This window comes from Poecile atricapillus, chromosome W (genome assembly GCF_030490865.1).
Source record: "Poecile atricapillus isolate bPoeAtr1 chromosome W, bPoeAtr1.hap1, whole genome shotgun sequence".
Classification (NCBI taxonomy): Eukaryota; Metazoa; Chordata; class Aves; order Passeriformes; family Paridae; genus Poecile; species Poecile atricapillus.
In genome coordinates, this window is record NC_081288.1 from 17,781,491 (window position 1) to 17,809,233 (window position 27,743).

The following is a 27,743-nucleotide window of genomic DNA, read 5'->3' on the forward strand; positions in this document are numbered from 1 at the left end:
GCTTAGTTAGAATAGGACCATATATCGTTTACTTGTCTTAAGTTGTGTTTGTAGAAGGAGACAAGAAGTGTGGACTATTGTGGAAAGGAAGGATCCGTGTCTGCACCTGCAGGCAAGGAATATTAACTATGTCCAAGAGTACCAGGAGAGCTGCCAACAGGACACAGTTGAAAAGTTCAAGCCCGAGGAAGATTTCATTAACAGGACCCCAAGCCCCACTTCAAAAGAAGAACTGAGCATGCCCAGAGGGGCATGGAGCTCATTACCATATGAGGCAGCAGCAGGCGGAGTCAGACAATGAATATGTATTTGTATATGTACAGTATAATTGTGAATATGTAATTGTATATGTATTGTGTAATCCTATGCATATGTGATACTTTGAGGAATAAACAGAGAATAAGGGGCAGTGGTGGAGCACACAGGTCTTTGAGAGATGACTCCACGTGCCGCACAGCCGTAATAAAAAAATAAAGCATACCACCTTCTAACTTTAAATAGAGAGTACTTTGACCGTGATTTTACTGCTTCAATACCAAAATCAGCTAGGGAGGAAACTTTCAAATAGAATTTTAAGTATTAAAAATCAGGAATTTTTTATTGCAGCATGCTGGATACACAGAGGGTGTTTCCTCTAATCTCCTCTAATCTGATGTGTTGCAAAACTTTACAAAAAAGATATTTATTCCATCATGATCATAAATATTGATTACAGTGTACTTCCTGGCTGATACATACACATCACTTCTAGAACTAATTTGCACACATCCACCTCTTAGTAGGAGTCCTTTTATGTTCCTACAGGGTCCTCTGAAGGGGTCTCTGGTGATTGTATTCACTGAGAGCCCCCAGTGTTAAAGGGGACTTTTCCTTGAATTTCTCTTAAGGCATGAACTGTTGCCTCCTTTTATGTAACTACCATAAAACTCACTGTATTCCTCATTATCTATTTATCCCCTGGTTCCAGCTACATAGAGCATCCTGTGTGTCTACTTACACATTCTTTTATCTACTTCTTTAGAACACATTGTTCCCTTATTTGGATAAGTAAGGCATCATTATGTTCTGTTCCTTTTGTCAAGGTTAACACAGGTGTCTGAGTCTTTGCATGTGTTTGGGAGATGGGCATAGACATAGAATGAGACTGGCAAACCAATTCAGACATGGATGTATTTTTCCTGCTCTCCCAAACTTCACTTTCATCCCCTGTTCTGCTTCACTGACCAAATGCACTACTGACTACTGTGAAGCAACACACGAAGCAGCACAAGGATGGGAAGAGGATAACACCACCACTGAAGATTAAACATGGAGCCACTGAACCAGATCAGCAGCATTAACCACAGTTTGTAAATCAGCTTGAGTTGAAAATATGGAAGACAAGGAAGGGGAGGCAAGAAATTAGGGAACATACTAACATAAACCAAATGTTTCATATGTCTTTTCAACAACTTTGCCAACTACCTGTTCAAGAAATAACTTAGAATTTCTAGTATTAGATGGGAAAAGGAAAAAAAAAAGGAAAAATTGCCTACATCTCTCAAAATCTTTATTAATTTTCTTTTCTAGAATTCCTTAAGCTGTCTAGCCTTATGTCACAGGTTTCTTCTGCCACTGTGTGAGAGTAAACTTGCTTTTGTTATAATCCTGGATTGATGACTGCTACACAAATCAGTTTTAACCCAGAATTAGTCAACCTTAGGATGATGAATTTAAGCAAAAGATCTCAAGTATCAGGGTTTATATTTGTCAAAGTAATTCTATAGATTCTATATCTAAGTAATTCTATATAATTATATATTTCTTTTTAATGGAGCAAGCACAGGAAGGCAAAAACATATGACTTAAATTGAGAGGAGTTTCATAATCATCATCATGGTAATTGTGAGGATAGTGAGTGAGCAGATCCCACATTTTTATCTGCTCCTCTGTTCCAGGTGTAAGGAGTTAAAAAAACACAGTTGTCTGTCTCAAACATTGTAACAGCCACAGAAGGACCTTGCCATGAGATAAGCATAGAATGGAGTGACAAGACAGCGCTATCTCCCGGCCTGGCAGAGGTGAGACCTGGTTAGCTCATTCTGGGTAATGCACCCAGACAAAACTTCCCACTGTGGAAACATGTGTAAAGAAGCAACTGCTCCTATGCATATCACTCGTCAGAGATCACCCCAAGTTCTGGCACAGCTGACATCTGTGACCACCACCAACCACTGAAGCTGCCTGAATAATGCCTCCCTGGATACCTGGAACTTTAACTGTAAGATAAGCCACCACAGCAGACACGTGAGATAAAAGGGGTGCTATTGCCTGAATGTTATCTCAGATCTAGGGGGAGGCTAACAAAGCTGGGGGAGAAGAATGTATCACTGATAATGCACACAACTTCGGAATTTGTGGGCTACAAGGAAAGCCAGCTCAGCAACTGTGCTGAAATCAGCTTGGATTTGGTAAAACGTAGTTCCGGCAGGGGGAGAGCGCAACCACCAACTCAAACAAAGGGGAAGACTGAGTACAAGGACTAATTAGCTTTAGAAGCAAAAGAATCAATTAACCAATAGAATAGAAGAAGTGTGTAGCCAATGAGCAGCAATTTGTTTCATTGCTAGTATGTATGAATAGTGAAAAGACCTGGAGAGTCCCACTACTGAGAAGACCAGGGTGAAGAAGGATCAAAAGGACACCACTAGATCCACAGGTGGTGACTATCTTCTACCTGATCTCTCTCTTTCTGCTTTTTTCCAATTCTTTCTACCCTTCTCCCTGTCATCCCATGTTAAATAAAATCTGCATTATTGACTTCAGTGTATGATCTTGTTTGAACCTTAATTTGGGCAGAGGCACATCTCAATAGCTGGATCTTAGCATCAGGAGCATTGTTTTTTCAGCTGTAAAGGGAGCTGGGTCAAGCACATGTGGCTCTTGAACAGGAGAAGTAAAAGAGAAGACCTCCACTCTTCTTAGCAGCATTCTTACAAAAAGCAAGCAGTTGTGGAATCTCACATTCAGATTTTGCTTGAACCAGGACAGGACACCACAATGCTAACAAAAGTAGCAATGCTGGCTCCCATGCTCATTCATTTCTGTCCCATGACAACAGGAAGATTTGTGCTGCCACGCAGCAAGTTGGATTAGGGATTGATTAGGGATTCAATGGGGAGAAAAAAGTGTTTCACCCCACTGGCTACAGGCTCATAACACATGCACCTCTTTCAAGGAATTTTAGTTAGGAAAAATCAAGGCCCATTCTTAGTCTTCTTCACAAGTTATATGCTGCATTTGCAAGGGCACTGCAAGCCATTCAGCAGAATGGATTTACAGTGTATACAGTATTATTTCCAACTCTAAACTCAATTTCCTGGGAGTACATTCGAGACCACTGAAGCATCCCAAGACAATAGGAGGAGACTGCTCTGGTTTGCCCCAGTTTTGACTCATTTGCGTCTTCACTGTTGCAAACAAGTTTCAGAGCCAATTTAATAAAGCCACTGGATGATCATTTGTATATCCAAGAGGGTATTTTTGTTAGTAGATGCAAAGTGCTTTACTAAAAGGAGGACTTAATAGTTCCCTGTCTTCAGATTAAATCAGTCAAAAAATCCACCAGTTTTCTGAAAGAGAGTTCTCTTTATTAAATAGAGTGCTCAGAAGCAACCGGCAATTTTACCTGCAATGACACAGTCATTACAGAATAAATAAATTAGGGTTTCATACAGCAATCTTTCCCAGTTTTACAGATGTTTTGCTTAAAATTCTAACTAGAGATTTCAGAACAAAAAATATTAACAGCAAGTTACATATGCAGTTAAAATGTTTAAAACATGGACATGTTAAGTAAAACTAATAAAAGGTATGTCAGGGATTGAAGACAGCACCAGCTATAAAATTTTTAACATAACTACACAGAAAATTTGGGTGCATCAACTGTGAGATACAGATTCTTTTCTTCTCTTGCTCTTTCTATAGATACCATTAATACTTACAAGCATTTTCATTAAAATGCATGGGTTTGAGGGTAAGCTGGTTATATTTACACAGGTCATGTTTCCCAGTTAAGAACAAGCACTTAGAAAACTTAATTTGAGAGGCAATATCATGTGCAGTATCATCTGAATCAATTTTTAAAATAATTACTGCTTTCCTCTTGCTTCTCATTAAGCCACTACTGGTGCTGCAAAATTGGCAACTTCTTCAAACCAGTTTGTTCCAGAAAAAGCTGCTCCCATCTAGTTGTGACAGCCTGCTGCTGCTAGTAGAGGGGAGATAGGTTAAACCAATAAGCAGGCACATCTCAAGGGAAAACTGGCACCTACTGACAAGATATAAACATTCCAACCAACCACCAATCTAGCAAAATGTTTATTAAAATTATAATTAATTAGTTGTTAATTTAAATTATTTTAAATCCTTTAAAATGCAAATAAATTAAAACCAGACAAAGACTATTAGCTGTAATCCCCCCTCTGGAAGAGTGTTACAGGCCAGTTTTTATGCTGCAGTACATTGACTTTCTTGGAAAGCACTGCAGAGCTGAATTAAAATATTTCAGCTGCTCTGTGAAATGGTTCATTGTTTTTGCTATACATGCCCAATCTTCAAACATTTTAGATAGTGTGTATTAGACTTCAAAAATTGCCAATTTTGCAAGGATTGACCCTTCAGCCACTTCTGAATACCTTAAGAAATTCTGATGGCAGAGTTTACATTCACATGCAAAGCTGTCCAATACATTTTCTTCAGCTAACAATTATAAGAAGTGTCATAGTGCTAACAAAAGGAAGCATTGTTATTGTGGGGTAGACAATGTTTAAGTACAAGATGATGAACAAAAAGTCTCACTGTCTTGCAATGAACGTGCTTCAACGATGATGCAGAAGCTGCCAACAATTAAGCCAATTGTCACTGCTGCCTGTGATGAGCATTTCTTTCATCAGAATTAAAATACATTCTTTCCAGTCCTGAAATTGTCAAGTATTTCCAAATGGTATGTAATGAATTCAGACATATAACATGCAAGGATTTTTAAGGTTTTGTGATTTTCTTGCATCGTTTTCTCTGATCAGCCAAGTATTTCATTTTGAAATAACATTTTGAAAGTGGGTTTAATGCTGTTTAGATTTATACATTCTACTGAAATACCATTTTGCAGATACTCTAGGATCTTGCCAACAGTGCTCAAGTCCATTGTATCCGTGTGTGTTTCTGGAACAAGGAAATTAGTACCTTTCTCCATAAATAGCAGCATGTTAACATGTTATAATTAATGTTTTAAAAAAAAGATGACTACGATAAAAAAAAAAAAAAAATTGTTGTCAGAATCTCTGGTATGAAGATGGACCCTGCCTTAGAGCACAGCACAGCTAATAACAATTTCTTTGTAGCACTGTATTTCATACTCTGGTCTTCATCTTTTTGAGTTCTCATCTACAACCACCTGTTAGTTCAGCAGTCGCAGTAAAATGCATCTATTCCCAGAAATCAGTTATAAAAAATAGCAGGTTAGCAGAGTATAATTTGGACAATTGGAGCCAGTCTCAACCCAAAGAACCAAGCCCTTCTCAAGCACTGAAAGAGTTGGTTCTTTTTAATTCTTTGTTGAAAGGATGAAAACTACATTCCAACATGTGACACTCCTGAGTGTTTCACCCACTTCTTCTGTTTAGCCCTAGCTACCTTAATGTTCCCATCAACACTGAGCAGATGTGAAGGTAAAAAAAAGCCTGAAAATATAACTTCTAAGAACTGGATCGTATTAAGGGAACCAAATTAGTAGTGGGAACAATAGTAGGTAACAGGCTTTAGTCAGAGTATTTCAGTATAACTGTCATCCAAACAGAAATGATAACGCAACTCAAGGCCTTTGACTAGCTCATGTTACTCCCTCTCTTCTTCAAGGGCTCAGATGCATCCTTGCAACCTGTTCCTTCACAAGTCTCCTTCCATTCTCAATATGTTCACCACTCAGTAACTGGAAACTACCTAAGAGACTTGGCAAACTACCCTCTTGGCCCTCATTTTTCCAGCCACTAGCCTCAGGGGAGCAATTCAGGTGCCTAAACAGACATACCTAATTTGAGGGTAATATCCTGCCTGGCTTCCAACTACTATTCCAGAAGGAAATAGGGCTCCTGTGGATTGTGCAGTACATCTACCAGCCCTTTCAAAAATACTACAGGCATCCCAAAAATTCAGAAATGCCAGAAGATATTCTAGTTCAGATAACTGAATTTCAACTTACCTGCCTATTCTATGCCATGTATTTTTGATATTGTGATTTTAAATTCCTGTTGGAGAATACAACTGAGGCACACAGATTTCTGCACCCTAACAAACTGCAGTCTGAAGCTCCAAAGGAAAACTTGTTTTAAAATGCTGAAGTGTCAATATTCAGAGCCATCAACTTAACTGCAGTGTTCACAGCATCTGTCCATATTCTGCTACGTGGAGTAGCATGACTGGTTTCACTGTTAAAGCAGATATTTACACTTGGTCAGATGAATTATACCTTGAAAACATCCACTTCTTTCCAGTAACTACATTAATACTCTTATCCACTACTGGGCATTCACTTCAATTGCAAGAATTGCTCTGATATTCTAAAACCAGTCATTAAGAGAGGAGAATATCCTCCAAGTCTACTGTAAGCTACACTTTTGGGTAGCTTACAGTAGACTTTTGGAATAAAAAGCCAGCTCACTTTATATTCTTCTCTTACATGTGCCCAGTATGCCACAGCACCCTTGTAAGGGTTCAAAAAGCAAGGTGCCCAGCTTTTTCTAGTTCCCACATAGCTTTAAGGCTACCAGGCTGGAGCATTATATGCACTGTGAGATTCACACATGGTTATGCAGCCTGCAAGAACCATCATTAATTAAAGAAGCAGTGTTATCTCCTCTGACATTGCATTAATATGAAAATTACTGAATGTAACTAATAAAACATATTCCTTCTGGGTTGAAGAGATGCACTAATTGATCAAGTAAGAACAACAGGGATTTCTAACAGCTGCCCTACAGCTTTCAGAAAACAGCAGGTTACAGAGCCAGCAGTGATACTGCTTATGTTCCCATGGTGTATCTCCTTCTGTTGCTGTAATCTGCAGTAGATAACTGAACCATGAGCCAGAGCCTGTTGGCTGATGTGAATGAACATCCACGTCCACTGAAGAAATCTAGTCTTCCTATGGAAGTTTCCTCCGTGTTCTCAGAGCTAAAGAACTCCTTCAAAGGCGCTTTCCCAGTGTGACACTCTCAGCGCTAAGAAAATTCACATTCTACCAAAACTGGTCTCCGTAAGTGCCATTTACATACCTTCTGTCCTTTAGACTCACTCAATCTCTTTTCCACTTCTTGCACCATACTGCCTCAAAGGATTGAAAATTAAGTTCTTGGCATTCAATAACAGCTTGGGAATGAACTAGGATTGTATTTCTATTTCTTCTTTATTTTTAAGGAATAATCACAAGGGTTCCACCATGGCATTGTGGTTCTTAATCTTCTTGTCTGGCATAATGACAAATGAAAAGCAAAAACCAGCCACAACTTTAAGCCAGAACAACAGCGACTCTAGCTAAAGTTTGAAGCCAGACATCCTGCAGCTTACAACACCTACACTATATTCTCAAAAATTTAGATCAGTCAAAAAGGCAGCCAAAGGAAACCATTTTAAATCTGACCTCCTCTCAGTGGAACTGGGAGCCGGGAAAAGGAAAAAAACTCCACACAATACATACAATCAGACTGGAACACAATACAATAATGCTGTTGCTAAATGGACTTTTAAAGGATGCAAGACTAGCATTTAGCTTTTTAAAGAATCCAGACTACATTCAGCTCTTGCATAAGGGGTGGAATTGCAGCAAAGAGGACTGTCAACTGAATCCATTTGGAATACCCATAAACAAAATCATCTTCGTTTTGCCAAAACAGCTTCTAGAATCCTTATCTTGAGGAGAGATCTTTGGCTCTGTTGAGTGTCAATGTCTCTGATAATCTAGAAGACACATGAGCTACCACAAATCATGGGTTTGCTTCTAACTTGTGTCTAGTCCAGCTATAAAGCCATTTCTGAAAAGGAAAAGGCAACAGAGTACTGTCTCCCTGCACGATCCATCAAAACACACACAATTTTACTGATGGTGCCAGTGCCATGTATCAAATACTTATTAACCAAGTGATAAAAGCAATACTTGCAAGTCATTCTTATGGTAGTTATAGGAGTTATGACAAACATAAAGACTGTTTTCTTTCCTATTTTGTTTAAAATTCACTGCTAGATGAGGGAAGCCCACAGGTCTTCCCACATGTTCCATTCCAGAAACTTCTGCACACTCTTTCACAAGACTGGACTCTGCCTTTGCTATGAAGCAGAAAATAAACATTCCATTTAACAACTTGGAGTGCAATATTTGAAGAAGGAGCTGCTAGCATCCCTGGACTCCCATTCAGATAAACTATCTGAATGCCACCTATGTTTATCCAAGGAAAGAATTCTATGTGTCTGTTTTGAGGTAATACTTACTCACGTAACATTTAACACATCAGCTCTGAAACCATATTTGAGTATCTTGCATAGAGAAGGGACTGAAGGAAAGTTTAGAGCTCCTCAAAGGACATAAAGTTCCTTTAACAGTTGATTAAACTAAACAATCTAAGTACTCCTAAGTTCAGCAATTTCCAAGATATGCTAGCCAGTGGGTTATACCCTCACTGTCCCTTCTCCCTACTTCCAATGGGAAGATAAAACTGAACTACTGAAGGCCAAGTAGTCTGTAGTTAGTAAACTCAACACAGTCCATAACCTAAAACAAGTGAAAACAATAGCTGCTAATGTGTGATGAGAGGCCCCCAAACAAGATAAAAGCAAATAAGGAACAGAACTATTGAGTGCTGAAAACAAACTGCTTAAGCAAGGAAAGGTAGGAATCTGTAAACATAAAAAAGAGATAACTATAATCCAGACCTACGATACCCCCAGGGTTTCAAAGTTCCCAGATATTTAGCCATTACTGAGGTCCTGCTAAGGGACACTACCCACCATTATACAGCTCTACATTCATTCAACAAAGCTTATCTGCTAAATAGACTGTTTTTATCTCAGTGTCCAACCGATGAGTTACCTACTACCCTAATTTATCACTTTGAGGCTGTGATACTGAAATCAGCCAGACAGAAACTATCTAACAAGTTTTGAGTATTAGAAAACAGGCACTCTTTATTACAATGCACTGGTCACTTGGAGGATCTTTCCTCTAACCAAGTGCCCTGAGTGTCGGGTAAACAGGTTTTCATCATAAACACTGATGACATATTCATTAGCTATCCCCATTTACTTGATGTATATGTATTACTTTATTTGATATAGTCACTTATCAGTGAGAGTCCTTTCAGGATTCTTTGGGGGTCTTTTTCAGTGGTCTTCAATGTCCAGTATCCTTTTCAGGCAGCTGTTCCTCGACCCCCACTTTTGAGTAAGCACAATATGATTGTTTTCCATAACTTCAGCCTTGCAGAACTGAGCTGGCATCCTACTTACCTTTTGCATGACTTCTGTTTGCCTAAGTTACATCCTTTATTTCTACAAGGCTGTACTGTTCTGTTCTACTGTCCTCAGACTAAAATGGTGTTCTGTTCTACCATTAGCTGGCAATGCTATGAATTCTAACTTTTACTTGAAAACTGTTGAAACAATTGTTCCAAGTCATCAAAGTTTTTCCAAAGGCAAAGAAAATTCAAAGCTGCTACCCCTTCTCCTTAAACCAACTGGTGAGGAGAGCATGTAATTTACATTCCTACATTACTTCAGCAACTAGTTTACTCATTTTAAAGCAAAGTCCAAGTCAGAAAAATATATGTGTTTCAATTCACACTTTTGCTGTTCAGGACAATTTTGCATACTGCTTATTTCTGGTAACAGACTTGGTGCTGGGCTGTTTTGTCGAGGCACTGCACCTTGCATTTAAAATTAGAACCTTGCTCCCACTTTAAAATGTCTCATTCTCCAGTCCCAGCAGTGCTGCAGCTCTCTCCCTCTTTCTTTCCACCTACTCATTCCCTGTGCAGCTGCCAGCATTCCCTCCCCTAAGAGCATCAGTGTTACAAATATCCTGACATAGCAAGTTCAGCAGCAGCCGTCTAAGCACAACATGAACTTGTGTGAGGGCTGGATTATAGCATTAGCTCAACAATTAGTTTAGCTCATACATCCTTGACCATGCTCAGACTCTAGAGTACATGCCCAGAAACAAATTAAGTCAATCAAGTAAGTTTTAATAGATACTTTCTGACCTCATGTAGCCATCCTAGAAAATACGGGGGGGGGGGGGGGGGGAGAAATCCAAGTCAACATGTATGTTAAAATAGTCCTGATTCTTTTTTACGACCTACAGTCCAGACAGATGTGTTAGCTCATTGGGAAAATTATACAGTCACTTTTCAAATTAGGCAATCATTTTAGTTCAAAGGGTATTTGCACTACAGTCTTGTTTTATTCAAATTGCACTATATTCACTTGAGGGACTACAGTTGAAAGGGAAACTCTCCATTTTAATAGTGAGTTGCCTGTGGCAACTTAGTTATTAATCAGAAGCAGAAATCTTTCTACATTCAGAAGGCAAATGTCTTATTTCCCCTGTCCATGTACTCTAACTTACAGAGGACTAAGCACTAGAGTTGCAGATTTCTTTTTTGAAATGAGGATGTCTCCATGACCCAAATCCACAGACAAGGGCCCTCAAAACCCATGGGTGCAGAGCTGAGCCTTGCTTACTGTCATCCTTTTCCCATAGCCCACTGATAAACTTCAAAAATAACTAGAAACCTTGTTTAACATCAGTCCTTTATCATATTAGTAATGTATGTAAGGTAATATGCAATTTTCTCCCACATAAAAGCTTCAAATAAGCCTTTACTTGAATCACTGGAGAGACAGTATCAAGTAATTAGGGACATTCCTTGGCTCAACCTTCAGTTTCACAGTTGATTTTACAAGACTGTTTCCTGTTAAAAACGATGTTATTTTCTTACTTACTTTACACAACTGTTTCATGATTTTTTTGATGGTATTTATGGTTTTACACATACTCTCTGGCCAGTAGGTTAAAAAGTAGATAATTTGGTCAGTTCAACTATGGCACCTTCACCGTCAAAGCACATTTGAAGTGCAAGTAAGTACTTTAAACATACACAATTTCATAGCAACCTAATTGCTGAGGTGAATTTTATAAGCATCACTGGAATTTTTCCACACAAACATCTTTTTCTGTGACCTTTAAATTTGCCAAAGAAAAAAGAATGCATCAGAAAACTGCTATAGCACATAAAAGTTAAATCTAAAATAGTAACTCCAGTAGAAGATTTTGATACTATTAACAGTTCGGTGGGATCATCTGTACTGGCCCACAACCCACACTTCAGGCCATATGCACCTGAAGAACCCAGCCTGAGCAGTGTGTTATGGAGACCATGTGGAGCAGAGCCCATGGAGAACCCTGTGCTGGAGCAGGTGGATGCCTGAAGACAGCTGTGACCCCACGGGAACCCTATGCTGGAGCAGGCTCCTGGCAGGACCTGTGGATCCATGGAGAGAGAAGCCCACACTGGAGCAGATTTGCTGGCAGGACTTGTGACCCCCTGGGGGACCCACACTGGAACAGTGCTCCTGAAGGATTGCACCCCATGGAAATGACCCATGCTGGAGCCGTGTGTAAATAACTGCAGCCCGTGGGAAGGATTCACACTGGAAAAATTTGTGGAAAGCTGTATCCCATTAGAGGGACCCCATAATGGAGCACCAGAAACATCATGTGATGACCAGAACACAGTCCCCATCCCTGTCTCCTTGAGCCACTGAGCAGGGAAGAGGTAGTGAATTGGGCATAAAGTTAAGCATGAGAATGAGGGAGGGGTGGGGGAAAGGTTTTTTTAAAGTTTGCTTTCACTTGTCATCATCCTACTCAGATTATGATTGGTCATAAATTCAATAATTTCCCCAGAATAACTTCCCTAAACTGAATCTGTTCTGCCTATGATGATAATTGCTGAGTGATTCCCCAGTCCTTATCTTGACCCACAAGCCTTTTGTTACATTTTCTCTCCCTTTTCCAGTTGCAAGAGGGAGTGACAGAGGAGCTTTGATGGGCATCTGGCATCCATCCAAGGTCAAACACTGCACTAGGGTATTAAAGTACTTCATTTTACTGTAAAAATCTTTTAAAAGTCTAAATTCCCAGTTTTGGAAATAATGGATTTTTTAACCTAATCAGTTACTCACCCTGAAATACAGTGCTATTTAGAATTCACTTAAAGTTCCTTTTGGTTTTCCCCTGACTTGTTTTTAGACTAGATACAACAGGCAAAATACCAGCTTTACAAGTTTACAGTTACTGGGAAATTCCACTAAATAATATGGAAATTCCTCCTACAGCATCTTAGCAAACACACACAATAATGGAATAAAGATTTTCCTGCACAAAAGATAAGTTTCTTTAACAACACTACATTCAGAATCAAGAGTTTCAATAAAAGTTCTTTCTCAAATTTAACAAACTGGGTGAACTTGAGAGAACATGGTCACTTTGTAGTACTCATGGAATTCAGGAGACCAAGCTAAAAGCCTGCTGCATTACTGAGTAGTTCTTCAGGACATTTTTCCTAGGAATAAGCTAGCCCACAAAAACATTCTTACACTTGCCTCTTCATGGACATATGCACCACTGTTTTCCCTTGCTCTTCAGACACGACATTTTCTGAAGAGATATCTCTATTATAAGCATTAAAACAACCCCAATACACTTTCCATTAGACACATACCTGAAAATTTTTAATACATTAGTATATATATGCTGTTCTTATGATCCTTTCACCTTATGATCTAAAATTCCTTTCCACTGCTAAAAGTACTAATTGCTTACCAGAGACATTATAAGACAATTTGGTATTGAAACAGAGCTAGGTTGGCCTCTGAGGATAGAAATAATCATCTGGAAAGTTTCACACAATGACACAGCTATTTTGATAATTTCTACAGCCTAATTTCTCTAAGGCTTCCAATTGGAATGAGCTTGGTAACTGCAGTTGTTCTAACACTCAACTGAGGTTCCTGATGGCTTCAGCTTTTCAATCTCCCACTTTCTATGTGTGAAAGAAGCAAGAACATAAATGCATTCAAACTACCCTAGAAATACTATTCTGCATACATAAGACAATAAACATCTATTACATCTATTAATCATATATCAGAGCAAGCAGCATTCAAGTTTATTTCCACAACATGCAGTTGCCTGCCTTAATAAAGGCTGCATAGGTGTGCCTCCAGATTTTTATGAAATTCCTAGTAGAAGAGAAAGCAGTAACTTTTGGCAAATATATCCCTACTTCAAATTACACTAGTACAATAAGTATCATATCCCATTGCATACATCTTGAGAGCATACTTTTTTCATAAAAGAAGGGTATTATAACTAGAAAAATAAGAAATTTCTCTAGGTAGTTCATTAATATTTTAAGCTTTTAATAGCTTCATAACTTTTTAACCAAGAGCTTTGTCCGTTGCAGGGTGTCAAAACAATAATATTGTATTTCACCTGTAACAATGCTAAATGTATTTCACATATGCAATCCCTGGGGCTCTGGGAATTTTCAATTCAAGGTAAGCATAAATCCAAGAATGAAAACTAGACATATCTTTCCTATACATATTCCTATGACATACACTATTTCCAAAGATTAGCACTCCCAAATGTCCTTATGTTGGAGGTTAAACAATTCACTTCTTGATGCATCACAGCAGAAACAAGATGATCCATGTGAAAAGGATGCATAGATGTTTGTGAAAGTGAGTGTATAGCCACACGAATAAAACGTGGACTCTTTGTAATGGCAAAGATGCAGAGAATTCACTTTAAGCAAGTGGCAATATCAAGGATAGAATGGAAATAATCATTTGTAGCAGAAGATTTAGAAAAAGAATCTTAAGTCTCCTTAGACTACCAAGACATAAAAGAAAAATTGAACTTCACTATAAGAAACCTCAAATGTAGTTATTATAGGCTTCAAACTAATAAGGGTCTCAATCATTATCCAGCTAAAGGAGGGAAGTAAGAAAAGAGACAAGTAATAAAATTTAAGTTGATGTTAAAAAGCTGTATTTTCAAGGTCAAATGAAGTGATGACATCAAAAAGTCCAGATATAAAGATCAGATGAGAAGCTGAAAGCATTTGAAGCTATTTGTAAAAGGACTGTGGTACATAAAAAAGTAGCTGCCATCCGCGTATGTGAGGAGATGTCCAGAGTAAGGCCTTTGTTCCATCATCAGAGAACTTCAAACTCTACTGCCAAGCAAATATTTCTGGGAAGCAAAACCTGAAACATGAACATCTCTGAATCCTTGTTTAGTAATTTTGAAGTATTTATTCCTCAATTAAGAGCATGTATTGAACATATTTGAAATGTTACTCCAGACACTCCCCAAGCATTTAGATCATGGGACTGTCCAAAGATTATATGCTTCTAACAGCCTCATATAAATTTGTCTGTTAACAGGTTTGCTACAGAATAGTTACAGAAAAAGAAAGTTTCCCTCTACTGTTTTGGCACTGACACTAGTAAGATTTCATGATTATGCCTGCATAAAACTTTGCTATGCAGTTCCATTCACAAGTATTTCTCCGCACCAGTTCCAAGTCTATTTTGTGTATAGATTCATGACAAAGAACAAACAAGGCTACTTGAAACTTTAAAAATTTTGAGAAGGAATAGAATTTTGATCTCTAACTTTGCAGCTCTGATGTACCTATTTCACATTTGAAGATTCCAGAAGAGTACTATGGAGGTCTGCACATTACAAACATCACCCTTTAAGTACAGGCCACTAGTCACTCACTGACTTGCAGCCCAGACAAAATTTGGGCAAATGGCAGACTTTTAATAACAGTCTTTTTTTGTGTATGCTCCAGTTGTAACTCACACAACTGGACAGTAAAGAACAGCCATTTGAGAAACAAAAAGAAAACCCACATGAACATAGCCAAATGGTTAATAGAGGTAGCCATAGATACTTGCTCACAAGTGAGTGTCACATTTACAGAGCTGCTCTTTCAGCACTCTCTGCAGCTCATAATGCTCTGTATGACAATCCATTTTTTGGCAATGCAACACCAAAATTCTCACCTATAGCAAATAAGCTAGCACTGGACATTCAGAAAGCAGATGATCAACTCTCCAGGGCTAAAATCACTGCTGTCTGACACACTGATGATTCTTCAACACCTCCAACTTCAGGAATGGTAGAGAAATCAGAAACTCCAAGGGTTTTTTTCCACAGTTCTTCTATTTCAAAACTGAGTGCATGTGGCAGTATAGAATATATCCATGCCAACTGGCCCCTCCGATTTGCCTTTACAAGAGGAGTACTAGTTAACATTTATCACATGAAATTCCTCTGCATATCTTGCCACTTGTCTGCTATTGTCCATGTTGAATCTTGTATTCAAGTGAGCAGTTCCAGAATTCTTAATTCACTTTAAGCTTGAAGTCCTTTCTTTCACAGTTCCTTAATTAGTTGTTAGAATCTTCACAGAAAGAGAGCAAACTAATGAACTCCTCTGTATGTTGCAAGTTGAAGGCATACTTTAGTAAAGTGAACAAATGTTTCTTCTTGGAAACAGTTTAAATGAAGACAAAAAGCATCTCCAGATTATACTTGGAACTCAACCTCTTTCAGCTACCCGTTTCTCAGCTAATTTCAATACTCATATAACACACAAGGCTAGTTTGGTGAAGCACTTCTCAGATCATATTCTCTCTTTTGTTCAAGACAGGCTCCATTCTACTAATCTTTCATCAGGCTCCTTTTTGTGCAACTCAAGAGCTCAGCACTGGTGCATAAGCAGCCTGTCTACTTATCTCTCAGGACATTTTCATAGTTTGCAATTCTATTGTGTTCCTTACTCAGGACATTCCTTCCAGCAAAAACTGCTTCCTTGATGTTTGTTTCTTCAGTTTAGTCATAGTAATTTCATAATTTACATCATAAGAGTCATTTGTTATCCAGCTTTCTGAGATTATATTATTCAGTTTATTTCTTCATGTCATTCCTCATAAGCATTTTGTACAACATATTACCAGAAGAGGTGACAGTTTTGCACCACTTTGGTCCTTCCTACCATCTTAGAATTTAAGAACTCCTCCAGCTGTAACAAATTTCCTCTATTTCCTCTAGCTTTGGACAATAACAGGTGGGTTCTTTCCCAATCCTAACTTCGAATTCACAGGGTTGTTTTTTTTTTGTACCAGCTGGAAAACAAAGTAGACAATGCACTTCACCAAGTCAGGCTATAGCTAGCTAATATACAGTCTGTGTCATTTTAACCAGGGCAAACACATGATAAGTAAAGATATAAAAAATGCCTCAAGCTGAGTGTGAGTTTCTTCTTCCTACTGGACAATGCACTCTAGTATGGAAGCATGAAAGCAGCTTGGTAGAAAAGTGAATAGGGTAATAATAATTGTCACCAAAAATACAGTATGTCAGTGAATGTGTAGAATGAGTAGTATGTACTGTGAAAGTCATTCATACAGAACCAACTCACAATCAAAAGGAGGGAACAGAGCTACAAGTTTACTATTGCTGTGACTCATTATCAAGCAGATGTTTGAACAGCACTAATCTTTTAATTCTTATGATGCATCTCATTTGTCATTCAGCTACAGATCCCTATTTCTGCTATATATACAGAACATCTGGGAATGGACCTGTGCTGTTCATGACCTCAGATCTCAGAAGACAATGATGCTATTGCCTCTTACACTACCTTGCAAAAAGTTCTGAGCTTGTATCTATGCCCTTTCCTACTTCCAAGTCTGAAAAACGAGGTTCCCATATTTTTTAAATAAAATTTTAAAAGTTTAATAGAAAGACAATTAGGAGATAGAAATAAAATAAAATGTACAAATATGGGCAGGTGCCTCAGCATTCAGCCAAGAGAGCACACCTTACTAAAAAAGGATTGTCCTTTAAAAACAGAACCCTATTACATATTCATAAATTCTCATACATGATTCAAACATTCCTCTTAAGTTTTAGTGTTCCTTTGTTTAGTTTTATCTCAGCCCCTCCCCAATAGATCAATCTTCTTGGCTCTGATGAATTTCACACTCTCTGATAACAGAGGTTCAATTAATTTCTCCCTTGGAGCACTGGTCACTTCTGTCCTCATCTGGATAAGATAATCTAAAAACGCAGGGGGGTTTCTAACTATCTTTGCAGTCTCTGGGCTACATGAACTAAAGCAGGTTTTTTTATTTTAATACCATGCCACAGCCTAACATATATATGTATTATACCACTATTTTTAAGTTTCATCAATAACAGAAATAGAAGGAACTATATTAATACAACAAAGTTTTCTAACCTTATACATGTAACATTCCTTTTAATATTTGCAAAAAGCCAATAATAGAATATGTATCTATAACACAAGAATCTCATCTTGAAATATCTCATCATACTCCAGTCCGTGTTTTTCTGTTCCTCCCATGCAGAATTTCCCATTTCTACTCATAGACATATAAACAATAACATGTCCTGAATCAATCAAGCTGAAGTATATAGGCTTTGGGTCTCACAGACTTTCCCTTTCTATAACTTTTGATTAGGCAGTCTGACTAGGACATACTTTACATGCTAAAATTAAAGACTGAATGAATATACTAACACAGACATTCACACAGATGATGAGGCTCAGCATATCCTGTTAACATACTCCGGAGTTTCTCAGATACTCTGAGGCGAATATTTAACTGTTCCAAATATTTCTTTCTCTGAAGAGGGTGTTTCCTTTACGAATTGCTGCAAACACTTTACGTATTCAAGTGGTAATCTTTGGTCAGAACTCTGGCAGGATGGTGAAGTTTTCCTAAAGTCCATTTAAAGGACTTAAGAATGGTCAACCTGGAGCTACTCCTTTCCACCTGAGCCCCCACGACACATTCCAGCAAGTATAACCTCCACTAATACCTATGGATTAGCTCGATTTCCATCACACTTCCTCCTTCCTATACAAGTTTTTCCGAGACCTTGACCAGCTCCCACTACAGGATGCCTGTTTACACTTTTTTCTAAGACAAAATTGCCTTTAACAAAACTAAGTGATCCACCAAGAGGGCTAGTAGGGAAAAAAAAAAATCAAAAACATTAGGAAAGTAGTTTCAAACTGGAGGAGTTTATTCCATATCTTCTACAGAGATACGTACTTTTCAAACACATTGACACAGGCTACTATGTCAGTACACGAGCTTAACAAAACTTCCTCGCGGCATTCTCCCTTCGGCGCGGTAATTAGCAAGTAAGTGGTGCATGAATGCATTACAGAGCCATCCAGGCTGCCCATGGCGCGGACAAGTGTTGTTATTAGTGCTCGGCCGCCCCGCTCCCCGCCCAGGCGCGGGGTCGCTCCCCGCCGAGCTCCGCGCACGGCGGATGACACCTGCCGGACTCCCCTCCGGCCGCGCTCCACGCGGAGAAACATCACTCAAAAAAACTCTGTTCTCTCGCTACCTTTTTGTGCCTCGTTATCAGCCCGTGCTCAGGTTTTCCGCCGGCCGGGGGCCAAAGCCTGCCGGCTCCCCCGAGAAGGGCTGCCTGGCCCCGCACCCACGGCCCAGAGCGGGAGGCCGGCTCTCACCGCCCCTCTCCATCCACACAGAGAGGTCCTGGGAAAGCACAATAGTTCTGCCTTCCCTCCGAGGTGGGAAATTTAAAAAAATAACGATTAAAACAAACCAAGCCAAAGCAGAACCCCGCCGCCAGCCTTGGCGCTGGCGAGCAGCGCCCGTCCCGAAAGCTCCGTGCCCCGGCAGCTCCGCGGCCGGGCACCCGCACCCCGCCCACGGCACCCGGTCCCCACAGTTCCCCGTCCCCCCAAACGCGACCCACAGGCCTCCGGGCTGCGGGGTGGAGGGGACAGCACCCCCAGGCAGGGGCAGGGGGTACGGCAGAAGGGTCACTTACTGGGCGTGCAGTGCAGAGGTGAGGCTTGCGAAGAGACGGGCGAGGAGGGAGGCGCCGCCGGCGGCGGCGGTTCCTTGAGGGCGGCGGCGGCCGCGGGGGTCAGGACGGGGGGCAGCATGAGGTACCGGTCGGGCTGCGGCAGGCAGCGCTGGCACACCGAGTGCAGGCAGGGCAGCAGCTTGGGCCGCCGGCTCTGGATGGGCTGCCCGCACACGCCGCAAGTGTCCAACAGGTTGAGCGGGGCCGCGTCCCCGCCGCTCTCCGCCGGGCCCTGCCGGCTCTCGGCCTCGTTCTCCCCGCTCAGCGGCGCCGCCGCTGACGCTGCCCCCGGTCGGTCCGCCGGGCACGGCCCCCCCGACGCCACCACCGCCGCCGCTGCTGCTAACGCCGCTGCCGCCTCTTCCATTGTCCTGCGCCGGCCGCCGCCGGAGAGCCGAAGGGAGGCGGGGCGGCCCCGCCGCTTCCCGCCCGCGCCGCCGCCGCCGCCTCCCGGCCCCCGCCCCGCGGGTGTTGGTGCGCCCGCCCCGGCAGCGGCTGCCCCGCCCCGCCGGGACCGCGCCCCCGCCCCCGCTACGTGCGGCGAGCACTGCCCCGCCCGCCCCGCGGGAACCGGCCCGGCCGCCGCGGAGCCCCGCCCCGCCCCGGGAGCCCCGCCCGCTCCCCGGCACCGGGGACCGCGCTCTCTCCTCTGGGCGGCCGCCTGGAGCTGTCCCGGTGAGAGGGAGGACGGGAAGTTCCTCTTGAATATGAGGAAAAACTTCTTTAGTATGTGCGTGACCATGCTCTGGAACAGGTCACGCAGAGAGGGTGTGGAATCTCTCTCCCTAGAGATGCTCAAGAACCGTCTGGACACAGTCCTGTGCCATGTGCTCTAGAATAACCATGCTTGAGAAGGGAGGTTGGGCCACATGACCCATTGTGGTCCCTTCCAACCTGACCCATTCTGTGATTCTGTGAGAGTCTTTGTCCCTTGGACAGGGTGTTAAAAGAGGTCACCCTTCTCCCTGCCCTATGTGCAGGTGGGAATCTGTAAGTTTTGGCTTGGCAGATCACAGCAATACCACCACATGCAGCCACGGTACCTGACTGAAGCTAATTGGTGATCGGTACAATTAAAAAGATAAACCAGAAAAGTACAATTCTTGTTTAGACACAGCATTTTATTGAATCAAAGGCCTTAAGAACTGCGCTGGTGAGACATTGGAACAGAGAATTACGGATGCCCCAACCCTAGAAGTGTTCAAGGCAATGTTGAACTGATACTGAAATCAGATACACAACAAACTTCCTAACAGAATTTTGAGTATCAGACAGCAGGCATTCTTTATTGCAGCGCTGGACACATCAGTAGGATAGCTCTGTTAATCTGACGTGTGTCCAGAAGGTACAACAAGGAATTGATTCCATGGTGATCATACATATTGATTACAGTATACTTCTGGTTAACACATAAACATCACTTTTCATAGAACTAATTTGCACGCAACTGCCTCCTACTGGAAGTCCTTTAATGTTCCTAGAGAGTTGTTTGTACTCACCAAGTGCCTCCAATGTTACAGATGACCTTTCTTTGGACTTGTCTTAGGACATGCGCTGTTGCTTCTTTTTACATAATTTTCCCAAAAAGCCACTATATTCCTCATTATCTGTTTATCTACTGGTTCCAGCTATGTTTATCATCCTGTGTGCACACTTCTACATGCTTTTATCTTTTTTTTTTTTGTTAGTTGGTCTTTAAGCTCCATCCAGGAACTTCTGGGGAACTGAAAATATCTATTCTGTGTTATCTATCAGGGCAGGACTTTGAGCAGCCTGGTGCAGTGGAAGGTGACCTGCCCATGGTAGGGTGGGGTGGAAGCAGATAAATAGTTAAGGTCTCTTCCAACCCAAACTGTTCTATGATTCTGTGAGCTTCTATGAAGCATGCATGCAGATACAAAGCATTGCTTACAGTTGGTTGCTGATCAACCATTAACTGTTGCAAGCTCCTCAGAATATTCCAGACAGCTGTGCTTAAATTCCCAGAGCACCTAATATACTTCCCACTTCCTTGCAATTTCATCAAGACCCTAGCATCACTCCTGTAATAAATAGGACCATAGAAAACCTATATATGACAAAATACTGATTTCTTCAGCACAAGGAACAACCGTATACAGGGCCATTGTCATGATTCAGCATGTCTCACATGCATAATTTATCACGGTAACAGGAGAACAATACTACAGGTTGTTTTGGGGAGGAGGAATGGATTTGACCTTACAATGAGGAATTGTTAAGAGGGAAGTGTCATTCTCTGATTAAGAATATCAGTGGAGGGGACAAACCATACATTCACACCCCTTGACCTGCCGACACATAGGGAAAAAATGCCTCCAGAAGCAGTCTCCTGAAGTACACCTCCTGCCTCCCAGTCCAGCTGCCTCTGTCCCTTCACTAAGAGGCACCAAGTGGTAGGAGAGAGTGCTGTAGTCCTCTTTCCTGCCCTCCCCCTATGATGATGTGCTAACAATCCATTGTGACAGGAGCTAGCAGGCTGAGAGCATGCCAAGTGTGAATGAAGAAATGGGTTCCGGAATTAAGCTTAAGGAGGATGGTACAGGTTCTGCAAGGTGAAAATTACCAAAAATGCCATTCAAAAGGGTCTGTTGAGGAACAGGCAATAACTGAAGAATGGTTGATTAGTATTGAGAGCAAACATGATCAGAAACTCAGTAAATAATACATTTGTGAGGAGTAACAGCAAGTCATACGATCATCAAAATAGATAGTTTCTGTAACTACCTATTATAGTATTAACTATTTCTCTAACAGATGTCAACACAGGAAAATAGCAATACTGTGTAATGGTACAAAGATCATCCTGTGAAGGAACTGAGTAGAGGCTTTGTTGCAAATGATGATCCCCGTGAGGCAGTGTCCCAAATATTAGTAAAATAACAGGATTATGTTTCCTGCCGTTCGTTTGCTTGGAATGTTTGCAAAGCTTGCTCAAACTGTCCTGTAAAGTCTGTAGTTGCATGGCATTTGAACAGCATCTGATTTAAAATGAAAGTTTGAACTTGCATAATTTGAATTTGAATGTAGAGCCTTCCTGTTAGTGGTAGCCTCATATCAGGGGTACTTGGGACAGGAACAAAAAGGGCATGGAGGGACAGAAAAAAACCACCCTGAGAAAACCAGCCGTTCAGTACATGTAGCAAGGGAGTGAGGGAAAAAGCTTTTAAATGTAACCACATTGTCTAGACAAAATGTGACGAGTGAAAGAAGTGGCATCCCATTATACTGATCTGGGTGCGCAGCTGTTGGCCACAGCTACACCACACCTGGCCATCAGGAACACAGGCAGAGCTGGCTTGGAGCTGTTGGAAAAGCTCATGTAGACAAGCCCACCACAGGGCAAAATGTGCTGTACTGGCTTTTGTCTGAAAACAGCTGATGGTTTTGTCTAGTTTCTGATGGAAGGCGACTTGTTGGGCTCTCCAGTGTTTTACAGGAATGAGTCAAATCAATGAAGAAAGAATGACAATGGTCATTCTGGAAATCATGATGGCTAGCTACAGGAAACATCCAAAAGGTGAGGATCTCTTCCCCTGCTTTGCTACTCATTACTTCTGTTCACAATTTCTTTTACTACCTCATCTGCTTCTTCTGGACATACCATTTAATGCAAATTCCAGAAGCATTTTGCCTTCTGTTCAGATATACACTTTGTGGCTGCAATCTAGATATTTGCCATTTGTAATCTACATTCCTGTGATATACTCCACAAAAAGTCATCATTCAGAAACCTCAGCTGCAGAAAGAAATGGCTGCCAGCTGCACTAAAGAACTTCTCAGTGGAGATCTCATAACTAGAAGTTCCTTGCACTTAGAATTTACTTGCTGGCTCTAATTTCCTCCTTTTGTCCCTGGTTCAGTTTGTCTCTTTCCTGTATTTCTAGATTTTCTAGCAGTCACTTGGCCTTGCAAATGCAACAGATGCAAATCTTCCCAGATTACTACTAAACATCAGCATGTACATTTCCTCCTCTTAAAATAGCCATGTGACACTAAACAATCTCTTTTCAAAGTTTTTTTTTTACAGACCAAAATAAAGCCATGTGCCTTTGCAGTGTGCCAGCCCAGTTTAACCTTTATGTGGCAACATTGAAGGAAGTGGGGAGGAGAGACTCAGCACTCCGTGTCATTAAAGAATGCTTTTGACACAGTAGTCATCCAAGAGGTAGATCTGGCAGCTTTTTGGCCAGACTCTATTACAGCAACATGAAACAGTCACTGGGAGGATGTGTCCCAGAATATACAGCCTTTACTATTCTGTGTTCTTTTGAGAAATGGACATCTTAATATGTAGTTGGTTTTTGAAATCTGTAAAACATAAAATATGTTCACTGGAAGCAAGATGAATGCATTAGGAATTCATGGTTAGGGAAATGTAATATATTAACCTTTCCAGCAGCAGTGAAGTAGGAGAACTTTATGTACTAAAACATCTGGAACAAGCAATGAATGAGCATAGTGCCTCAAAGCTCTGAAGGCTGAATTAGGAATTGCTGTAGAATATAGCTTAGATCTGTAGGCTGCCTTTTGGAACTCCACAACCAGAAGCCCATTAAGCTATAGTAAACTACTTACTTGTCATTTCAGTAAGGAAAGAGTGAGAAAAACCTGGTTCCAGTAATTTTCTTAGGATTTTCAACTTTCTGTTTTCTATACTTCACTCACCTAACATATACAGACACACACATAAAACTTTCCCAGATTGAAGGATGGTTTCTTGGAAACCTTTTTTGTGTCCTATTGTACATGCTCTTTACCCAAAGAAAATATTTCTCCAGCACCTGGCAAATAACAACTGACACTTTCACAATTGGGAAGAGATTTGCTTGACCAGTTTCAGCTGGAAGCTTACCAGAGATAAGGCTGGGTCCAGCACTCTGGAGTGGGCCAGCTGCCATGTAATGTTTCCAGTTCTCCATGCAGCATGCCTCCACTGTAAACTAGGGAATAATATCACCTCTTCACAGTTTCTATTGGTCTCATGGTCAGAGAAGACACTCTGTTTTTGTAAATTAACCCATCCCGTTAGATTCCCTTTCAGGTAAAAGGAGCTTGCCTAAGGTGAGAGGAAACAGGCCAGCTCTGAACACCCAGTATTAGATGAAAACTGATGGCAATGACTGTGGTGTTCACAACCCCTTTTTCTTCCAAAGATGAACTTTATTTTTTAGGGCTCACTTTCATTGAAAATTCCACAAACACATGGAAACAGCCTAGATATACACAAGAATATTCCAGTTACTGTCTCCTAACAATATTCTATCCGCTTGTTTTATTGGACACTTACAGGTCCCATCTCTAATTCCCAGTGGACCTTTGGAACCCTGTGTCTCTCCTAGGGATGAGTAGGATGCTACTCCTGCTCATGTAGAGATGCTGTGGTTCAAAATTTAATGTCTTCCCCTTCCAAGTCCCTGGGCTCCCTGGCTGTGCAGCATCAATGGAAGTGGGGCGTCTCAGGGTAACAAGCACAGATCCGCCCTGATAATTTAAGAATGCAACTGCGAGCTAATCATTGATGAGTTAAACCCAGATACTCAACCAAATAATCAGGCCAACAGACCATATTCCTAAATTATCACAGGCCAGCTCCAAATCTGTCACATCCAGTTTCTTTTCTGACACATAAAAGGCCAGAAATATCTTTCTGCTGCAGCACAAGTAACCTCATTGGGTATTAGACTCATTTTAAGGAACTTGGGAATTGCCCAGTGGGGGCCACAGCTTCTGTTGATGAATCTCAGTGATTATAAAGCAGGGGATATAGTGGTATCGCCTGTGGGTTTGAAATTCAGCAATAATTGACTGCTTAGCTCCTTACCTGCCTAAGGACTTCCCTTGCCCTGTCTCAATGATCCTTGTGGGTCCCTCCCAACTCAGTATGTTCTGTGACTCCTTATCTCATGAGGGTTTCCTACTCAGGTTCTTGTTAGCATTGTTGCTAGAACAAAATGAAGCTCCGCCAACTCCTGGCAATCTATGAACAAAACAGCGTTTCCTCAAGTCACCTGGCTCTACTGGGACACTGTAATCTAGCAGGATGAGATTCTGCCCTGACTTCATTCCTGAAAAGGGAATTCCTAGTCTTCTTTTTGAGGGAGGCGGAGGAAAATGTTGCTTTAACAGTCAGGTTGCAGGTGAATGTACATGGAAAAGAAGCCCTGCATATCTTTCCACTTCCCTAGTGTGAGTCTTCAGCTGCAAGAAGAATCAAAGATTCACTTAACTAAAAGGATCCCAGGTTTCAAAATGTGTTTCCATTCAGATTAGGAAAGAGTTTCCCCAAATATAAAATACTTTTAAAAGAAAAGTATTGTGACATAGTCTGGATTTGATTAGAAATTATGCTTTCAATACATATATTTTATTTGGATTTTGATATTTAATTTATTACTATGTTAAATAAATTATATATTGCCACATGAAGTATCTGGAACTTTTTCCCTCCAAAACAGCTAAAAGCCACTTAAAAAATTACTAAAACTTTTTACTTTAAATTCACAGTTTGCTGAAGCATTTTTATCCGAAAAAAAAAGAAAAAAAGAAAAGAAAAAAAATCCCCAAACCTCTTCAGACAGCAAAGGAAGACGGTCATTACCTCATTACTGGTATTCTTACTGTCACCTCCCTTGCTGACCCCACCTGTTTTTCAATAATGCCTTCACAGACTGTGCCATTTTTTGCCCATAGAACTTTAACTGAATACCCACAGTAAGGTACAATTTGTTCTCTTAGTCTTATTGAGCATCAGAGGTTTGTTTTCCCTCTTGTTGACAGCAGATCACATTAAATTACTAAAAACAGCCCAGGACCAAAACCACATTAATTTTCACTTCTGTTCTGAAAATTAACCATATAATGGAGTTGTACAATAACATATTTTTTTTTCCTACTGATTTTAAGGTCAAATATCCTCAGTTTAAAGGTAAAGGGTATTTTTTTAAAATATTATACCATCTATTAAGCTACTGCAACTTGCAATTTAAAGGTCATAATATTCCTTCCCGATCAACACTACTCCTAATGAGCACTTATTTTTGACCAGGAAGTCCCTTTCTTTAGACTTAGGCTTTCAGGAGCATCTATATGAATCACATAAAGTAATCGGGAGGAATAGGTGTTGGGAAGGATGAAAATTTAACAGGAAAGTTTTACAGATATGAATGCTTAGCAGAAGGTTCTCTCAAAATAAAAGCAAACTTTGATATATAAAAGATGTTTTTAGGGACAGTTGTTGCTGAAACAGCTGAGAGAACAAAGGTTTAGTCAAGTTGGAAGGTTTAGAACCAAGGTTTAGTGAAAGGTTTAGTCAAATCTTTAGAAGAAGGTTTTATGGCTAAGGTCCAACATGTTAAGTGGTCTTCAAACAAGTCATGTTTTCTACCAAGTAAAAAAGAATAGGCAGACAGAAAGGTGTTTACCAAAGCAAGAAGAATTTTCCACTGCAAAACAAGTTTCAAAGTTTAACACGTAACTACTAACTCAGATGACTGGTTAGTCACTAACATAATATGGTAATTTTAGCAGTTTCAATAGGTTATACATAAATGTAAAGGTATTGTGTTTGATGCTGATTGGTTGTTATGTACTAAGATGCACAGCAAAAGAAAAAGATACAACGCTTTGTAACATGAACAGAAAAGGGGCTTCAGGACTCATGGCTTGCCTACAGCCAGCAGCTATAGGCTCACCCACAACCCCCAACTGCTGTGACCCAGTCTAGGCAATAAACAGCATTTTAAAGGAGAGATGACTGAAGTCCCCATCTCCCCATCAGGCTCTTACAAATAGGATCTCTCTCTTTCCCTTCATTTTAAATATTGCGTATATTCAGAAATGCCCTACTTTGCACACAGGCATTACATCTGTGTGAGGGATTTGCATCAGTGTGACTAAATTGATTTTGCTGCATCATTGCACATTTGCCTAATGTCAACAAGGCCTTTACTGTCGGCTATGCTGAACTAACAAGAATAGAAAAGTAGCATTGAAAACTTTCCTTAAGGTTATTTGGAGATAGGATTCTGACTATACCTACAGGGAAAATAAGAAGGGTTGGTTTGCTTTCACATGTTGTTGTTTTTAGACAGTTGGTTTTCAAAGAAGCAAAGCTTATTAGAAAATTCAGAGTATATCAATTTAAGTCAAAGGACCATGCTAGCAATCTCCTAGCAGAAAGATAAAACTAATCTTATCTTGGGTACTAAAAATTTTATTTGCAGTGGTAACTGGCTAGTAAGTAAACTGTTCAGCTCTCCAAAAGCCTCTGAGTATTTTGAGTTTCTCTCTCATTGTGTCCCAAGTGTTGTCCCTGTTATAAATGCAAAGGCAATTTCAGGATAAAAATAAAAAGAGAAATTTATTAATAAACAACAAAGAACAAACAACGAGAAAAAAACACAATAAAAATGGTCAGCGCAGCGCTGGGTGGACAGGGTCTACACCGGAGGTGTAGGGTTCCCAAATCCACCCTGAGTGTTCTCAAGCTTGGGGTTTTATAGAGATTTTAAGTCCTCAGGCTAGAATTCCAAGCAGGCTCCATTCACCAAGTGTCCTTGATTGTCTGGTGAATGGATTTCCTGGCATGGAAAAATAGAACTAACCAGTGTCCGGACAGAGTCTCCTCATATGTAAAGAGATTCTGTATGTATTTCAATTTGTGTCATCAAGGCAA

The 27,743-nt window shown here is 40.6% G+C and overlaps 1 protein-coding gene across 1 annotated transcript in view; it reads right to left on the minus strand.

Moving 5' to 3' along the window:
- Positions 1-19,509, minus strand: part of LOC131591885 (transcription intermediary factor 1-alpha-like) — a 56,114-nt gene extending 36,605 nt beyond the window's left edge. The window contains exon 1 of the mRNA XM_058862994.1: positions 19,010-19,509. Within this exon, the coding sequence (XP_058718977.1) occupies positions 19,010-19,415 (406 nt within the window). The 5' untranslated portion in view covers positions 19,416-19,509. The remainder of the gene's footprint in view (positions 1-19,009) is intronic.
- Positions 19,510-27,743: the final 8,234 nt, after the last annotated feature.